At 36.9% G+C, this 7,579-nt stretch overlaps 1 protein-coding gene across 1 annotated transcript; it reads right to left on the bottom strand.

Moving 5' to 3' along the window:
• Positions 1-1,098: 1,098 nt before the first annotated feature.
• On the bottom strand, positions 1,099-2,440 carry LOC308366070 (gamma-crystallin M2-like; the record flags this gene model as incomplete). Its single annotated transcript, XM_080839705.1, has 3 exons — positions 1,099-1,365; positions 1,921-2,163; positions 2,432-2,440. The coding sequence occupies 3 exons, from the start codon at positions 2,438-2,440 to the stop codon at positions 1,099-1,101; spliced, it is 519 nt and encodes a 172-aa protein (XP_080695831.1).
• Positions 2,441-7,579: the final 5,139 nt, after the last annotated feature.

Raw genomic sequence — 7,579 nt, 5'->3', positions numbered from 1 at the left:
TATGTAGAAAATAATACTTTTACTATTATTTATTTATTATTATACTTAGGGTTAGGGTCATGTGTGGAGAATTTCAATGTATAAGTAAACAATGATCACTTTTGTGTTAAACTGTACTTGTGGTATAAAGTATTACCCAGTACTTGGTAATGCTATGTAGTTACACTTGAATGCCCTTTTATTTTTGACTGTTCAAGAGACCCCCTTTCAAAACAAAACAACATGGCAGAAAAAGTTCATTCTAGAGAAAATGAATCACAGAAGAACAACTCCAGAATCAGTGCTACAATCAATCTCTACACTACTTCACCATTGATCAGCATTAAGGGTTGTGACTGATACCAAGTGTTTATTTATTGTTAGTGTTTTAGATAATATGTTTATGTTCTTCGATATCACTTATTTTTTTTGTGTGCTCAACATTTATATTTGTTATATATTTGTTTATGTTATAGCAAAACGCTGTTCGGCTTCAGGCCAGGCATGTTATTACTTCCACTGTTTTTCTGTCTCAAAGTAGACCAATTCAAAGCAACAAAACTGACATATTCATCAAGAATACACAGCTCACCATTAAACGACTAAAAGTAGTTTATGAGACCAAACAAACTAATGAATACATAAATGTTTAGATTCTTTCTCCAAAACGTTTGAGAACACATACTTTTCCTTAATACACAGTTAACACAGGACAATATACATCATGTGGTTAAAGTCTCTGAGAACTATCTGCAGTCCCCAAGCAAAGTCTTCTGCAATGCAAAATGCAGTCAGGGAAAGTCACTTGAGAGACTCGAAACAGTTGAGCTGCTTAAATTCTTGGGGATTGGTTATTGTTTCATGTGCTGTTACTGTCACTGCTATATTACTTTTTCAAAAGACAACAGGGTACGTAACTCTGAGTCAGTGGACAAAGACAGAGTACAGTCTCATGTGGACAACTTAGTTGAGGTAGAATGTTTGCCTTGGTTTTCCACAGCCTCTTAAAGCTGACAAAGATTACAAAACACACTTTGCAGCATAGTCATTGCTTTATTTGCTGGTACGTGAGGCACACAAGCAACTTTTTGAAAACCAGTGTAGGAACACCATGGTGATCTAGAATTCAGTGACCCTGCGGAAAGAACCCACGGAGGGGGAGGTGGCACCCCAGTCTGTGTAGTTGCGGTACTCCCCTTGCTCCAGGAAGTACTGGCGCCCCCTGTAGTTGGGCTGCTCAAAGAAGGCCCAGGCGCCATCCATCACCACGCAAGAGTTGAACTTCAAGGCCTCACTGAGTGCGGGACAGTCTTCGCAGTACTCTGCCATCTGTCCTTCAAGTTCTGGCCTCTCATAAATTCTTAGTTTATAGGAATTTCCAAAGACCTTTAAAAATAACACAGACACATGTAGAATAGGACGGGGGATGAAATTCCACTATTATGTAACTTGAGAGCTTAACATAACTCTTCATAGTGACCCTTTTTTATGAGGTTTTCTTGGCTATTTTCCTGACTTCCTTCATCATAATGTGCATGGGCATACTGCTGCCAAAAAAATGAGCCTTTTATCTCTCCTTATTGTCTGTTGGATTTTCGCTGCATAATGCCTGGTTGGTGCTCTCTCTAGCATGCAGTTCAACCAGTGCACTGCTCTGCATCAGAAGTCTGCCTGACACTCTTTAATGTCCAATTTCTCAAAATCTCAAAGGGGACATCAAAGAGCAAGTTCAATTGTTTGATGCCACCTAACTAATAGCGCCTAATGCATGTCTAGTCTTGGGTTCCTAACAGGTATGGCACACACAATACGTTCTACGGACTGACTACAAAAACATTATTATAACTATTTTAAGCTACATCAAATGGAGAATACCTACATTTCTTTTTTACCCTTTGCGATTATTGTGCAACACCAGGTTCATTATTATCATGATCTTACATTTGTTATACACCGACAAGATTTGATGCTGTCGCTGAAGCCCATCCACTGCTGGTGGTCAGGGTACTCTCCTGAGCTCAGGATGTACTGATAGCCCTTGTAGTGAGGGCGCTCATAGAGGACCCAGCAGCCGCTCTCCACCCTGATGGAGTTACAGCGTTTGAAGTAGCAGTGTAGGTCTGGGCAGTCACTGCTGCACTCATAACTGTGACCTTGGAAATTCTTCTCCTCATAAAACACGATCTGAAACGAAGACACAGAGCACTGGTAAGCTTCACCTTCAAATGCGCCGCAGCACCCCTCCTATCTGTCTCTCTTGCCATTTAATCCAGCTGTCTTTGTGTTTTACTGTTGCTCATAACTTCTGATTCCTATTCACTTAAAAAATCTTGCTGCTTTGACACCTGAACATCCCTAATGGGATTAATAAAAGTTTATCTTATCTTATTAATGCAAGCTGCATTTTTTAAAGAAAGCCTGAAAGTTTTGTGAACATCAGAGTAAGACTTACCTTCCCCATTGTTACATTTATTGAATTGCTCACCTCCCACTCGGTCGCAGCACACTCGAGGTTTATATCGAAAAGCAGAATGTGCCGACGAGGGAAAGCCTTTGTTAACTAAATAACCTTGATTTGCATATCAGCAAAATGGTTGGTTTGATTTCTATCACAATGTAATGACTCTATCAAACAATTGCCTCAGGGGATGTGATGTGATAGTACCTTGCAGAGGCTAACTCAGACAGTCTGTCGGTCTGCCTGTATTCATTCTTTGTTAATGTATGGCATGTACAGAAGCTCATATTAATTGACTCTTTATATGCCAACTTCTGCACAGGATTTTGCGGAATCTTTTCCGTTACACATTATCGAGAAGTGATAACCTATCAAAAGTGTAATGGGCAGGTAATTTGTGCATTTTCTTTAAAAGTGACCATGTACTAAATACACTAGACTGTACTAATAAATCATGTTATGTTTATCTGCATGAAATCATGTGTAGATTATTCTATACATGGCAATAGCATGCAAAAGAGGCTAGACATTAATTTAGATTATTTCACGTTTACAAACTAGGACATTACTGTTTGAGGGGTTAAACAGCAGTTCAATTAGGGAATTTGTGATGTTTGTTATGACACCAGCATCACTAAAAAAGGATGCACCTACACTAAAGTATACCATAAGTGTAAGTATATTAACCCTTGCAATTAAGGCCTATATTTGAACGTTTAATCTCATTTTAAAAGTCGGTACTTGTATAAGCTAATAATGGCACACCTATATACTACTACTACTACTACTGTGCTATATAACTGTTCTAGAAACAAAAGTGTGTCATCTTTATCATCACCTTAATCACTCTGCATCACATTATGACTTTGTTATAAATCTGTCAAGACAATATCTTTTTAGTTGTGAGTTTCCAGGCCTTAAAACCAACACGAGGAATTGAGATTAAGTCTGAAATTGGCAAGCGGTACCTAACCTTTTCAAACATATCTTAATCAATTTAGTCCCAAAATACCAATACCATGATTACATTTTTAAGATGTTGCAAACAACATATTTTTCAACTAAACTTCTTACATGTGGTGATATTTACTGTTCTGTGTTGTTGTTGTTAAAAGACACACTCCAGCCACATCTCCTTCCTTGTTTTTGTCAAAGCAAATCAAATCATGTGGAAGTAAAAAAAAAAAACTGTTTAATGTTACATTACTGTTAAACAAATGGGAAAACAAGGATCTTGAAAGAGGAAATGGACATCCTCAGAAATATGGTGCTTCTATTTTAGGATGTTCTCAGTTTATTCATGCATGTCCTTGAAATATTGCTTCAGACTAATGATGGACATGAAGTATTCAAGGCCAGGACTATAGTCATCAGCAACTTATTATCCGTAAAATTATAGTTAAACTTAATGGCGCATACTTACAACAGACCTATTTCCCAAGACCATTGATAATAAGATGTATTGGGGTTGTATGGCTGAGGGGTTTCCCCTTGATAAACCTCTCCTTAGCACTTTAGGGGGCTTGGACTTACAGCAAGGTGGGGGGGAGGGGGGTCAGTGCTCTTAAAGCATAGCATGTCAGTGCTTTTAAAGCATAGTAGCCTACTTTGTACTTATATATATAGTGTTTAGTCTACAAGTTAGCTTAAGTATTAGAACAACAGGCTTACATGAACATTGTATGGATTGATCTCCCAGTGAGAAAGTTTAAACAAAAATCAAAACAGCTCAAAACAGTTTAACTACTAAAATATTTAACCCTAACTGAAATGTTTAAGAAAAGCAGTTGACAGGCATATTTTTTATTTATTTTTTTATTAAAGGTTCAATTGCAGGTAATATGTGACTGGTAGTGTTGGGTGGAGGGGCGGGCAATTTTTTTTCATTGTGAAAGGGGGTAAATGTTTAGGAAACACTAACCGTTTTTTTCTGGTATTACAGTCTGGAAATGCTCAACTGACAAGGCTGCGGTAGATATCAGTATCGGTCTGTCAGTAAGCTCTAAAGGTGATTTAGCTGATGACAAAGAGGACATGATTTCACTTAAAACTACGTCAAATGGCTACTATTCAGGAAGATCAAAAGGTGTTATGTGCTGTTTAAGAAGTTATGTGCATGAATGAAGTTGGAGAGGCTCTTTGTTCAAGGGAAAATGTGACCTGCTTGCAACTGGGGTTGATAACTCATTTTTTTTTTAAATACTGTGTGTCTTGTGAATGCTGAGCATATCAGTTGACTCCCAAGTCAATATCCCTGGTTTATTGTTGTTATTATATAATTCACATTATTATTAAGACTACTCTCATTACTTCTTATTAATAGAAGGTATAATAATGAATAATGATAATTAGTTCCTATTATTATTCATAATTATCATTGCCATCATTTGAAAACCCTACATTTTTTTGCTTTATCAGATATTCTGTATCTAGTTCATTGTCATAACTTGTCACTCACTTTTGTCACTTGTCACTCACCTTTTTCCAGGTTTATCCCTCCAGCTGGCCAATCAGTACATTCTAGGCAGACGGTGGCATGAATGACTTCTGAGCTGCGTTCCTTTGCTGATCTGAAGGTTATCTGATATGAAGAGAATATAGGAATGTACGGCAACTTAAGCTACATGCAGAGGAGGTCTACACCTTATTATGACGACACGTCAGCTATCAGGATGCTCCATGACCTGCGGCACCAGTGGATCAACACTCTGACTCTCAACAGCTTTGATGTTTTGCAGCTTATCTCTGTATAAGACCTCTTGCTTTGTCTTGTAACCGATGGAAAAGGTGACCGTCTTGTCAATGTTGCAGTTATGCAAGGTTCTTTGTACTACTGTATGTGACAAAACTGGAAAAATAATATTTGAATGAAAGCGATTTTCCAAACAGTTGTTTTGGAGCTTAAATCCTTTAAATTCAATTTCAATGTTTTACATATACATCACGACATTATATCTAAATCTTGCTTTTGTCTGTATCCTTACATTATTTGGATGAAGTGTTTGAATTTATTTAGCTTATATCTCAACCTCTCTTTTGCATGTTGTACATGTATGCTTCTAGTCATTTACTAATTCCATTTGGCCTTACTTTCTTATTTTTTGGCAATAGCACCGAACCAAAAAACTAAGACACCTGTGCTTCTGAGAAGTATGATCACCGTCTTGACAGTTGAAAACATTTGCCACCCTCTAGTACAGTGGTAGGGGTAGACCTATTCATATTTTCTGTATGCTGTTTGTCTGATTGTTAGAATAAAAAAAAAGTGTAAAAGCTGTGTTCTGGTTACTTTCAAAGTCAATAGTAGGTGTAGATTAAGCCAACAAAATGCTATTAACAATAAATGAATGTATTGAATGAGTGTGTTCAGTGCATCCCAGTTTTCATGTTTATGTTTATTTTATGTCTATTTTTAAGTGAATCACTGTGTCATTTCTTTGTGCACGTAATTTCTTAGTTGTTAAGCACTTTGAGCTGCATTGTTTTGTATGAAAGGTGCTATACAATTACAGTTTTTTTTTTATAAAAACAGGTGTTTACAAAGTTACAGATGTTGGTGTACCTCTATAACCGTATGCTATATGTTCACATTTCAATACAAACATTACATAATCAAACAAGTGATATGGAGGCCTTCACTATTCTCTTCTTTTATCTTTGAAACACTATGTTAACATAGTGTGGTTCATTGTTAAGCAAATACTTGTCCAATGACACAAACTACTTTAGGAAGTTAAGAATTTGAGAACACAATATGATTACTTCATACCATCAAATTATTCAAACTACCGGTATTAAAATTACTAGTATATTATTTCTAGAGCCTGTGATTTTGGATTTGACAGATTTCTTGTCCTTAATGATCCCCAGAAAGTGGCCAGTTGAAGTCACCACAATACTGAAAAATACGGTTGTCCTTAAAACAACTGAAAACAAATACCTGTTACATCTGACATCATATGGCCAGTGACACCAACCCATAGATAACACCACATGTGATGGTGTACTTATTTGGCGAAGAACCCATACACAGTAAACATACGCTTCACTTCAAGGCATTGAGTTCTAGTCCTGAGTCGACATGGAACTTACTTGTCTTCCATGTTCTTCTCAAGTTGAAACCTTGAATGCACACTTCTTTGACTCCTTGGTCAATCGAGCTCCGCCATTGAAGGCATTAGCCATTCTTGAAAAACAATGCCACATCCCAGTAGCTCATCATCCTGAGGTTTATCTGCCCTTTTTTATGTGCTTCTCTTCCCCTCTCCCAGCCCTTTGTCCTTCTAAAATAAAATGTTATGTATATAGTGCCAGAACAATCAAATTGTCTCAAGGCGCTTTACAGAGCCCAGAGCCTATGCACATCTATGCTGGCAATCTTCATTACTATTAATGAATGAGAATGGGTCACAATAGGATTTCACTTGCACATCTGAGTTGGTTGCATGTATCCACTTTTTAAATAATTTCATAGGACATGTTTATCATAAATGCACTTTCAGTCTGAGTTCCTGGTAAGATCAAGTCCAAAACTTTTCTATCTTGGCAGTGGCACAGACTATAATCAAGCCAACTGTCCAAAATGTGCTCATCCACTCTTGAAAATTGAAGCAATTAAAGTTGTAGTTACATGGCTCAACCCATAGAGGGCAAAAGACATCACAAGTTGTACTGTATATTGACAGCTTTGTCTTCTGCTCACAAACATTGATTGAATTAACTTTCTCCATAATACTGTTGATATGTTTGCTTTTAATTATGAGACCTTATATAGCATTAAGCTATATAAATTAGGTGGGTCAGTGTCCTTTTAAAACAATGATGAATAATTGAATGTCTGCTTGCAAATCAGTTATTTTTGTATTGGAAAGAAATCTGGCCCTCTGCTTTTTCTGCTTTAGTTTTCTTTCCAGATCCAGATACAAGTATTGTTAAGTCTCACCTTCTTAATTTCTCTATTTGCTTGTATATTTTCATAATGTATCACAATGCCATTTAATGTAAAGACATGAATGTACATTGGAGTCTGGTTACACAATGAGTAGTCCCTAATTCATGTGCCCATTACTCTTGTTGTGGACACTAAATGAAATTGTGAACTTGCTTATTCATCAGGTTTCAGGACATTTGAATGACAAAACC

Source organism: Sprattus sprattus (assembly GCF_963457725.1).
Source record: "Sprattus sprattus genome assembly, chromosome: 5".
Classification (NCBI taxonomy): Eukaryota; Metazoa; Chordata; class Actinopteri; order Clupeiformes; family Clupeidae; genus Sprattus; species Sprattus sprattus.
Note: the sequence above shows the minus strand (reverse complement) of the source record. Positions and strands in the feature narration are given on the sequence as shown.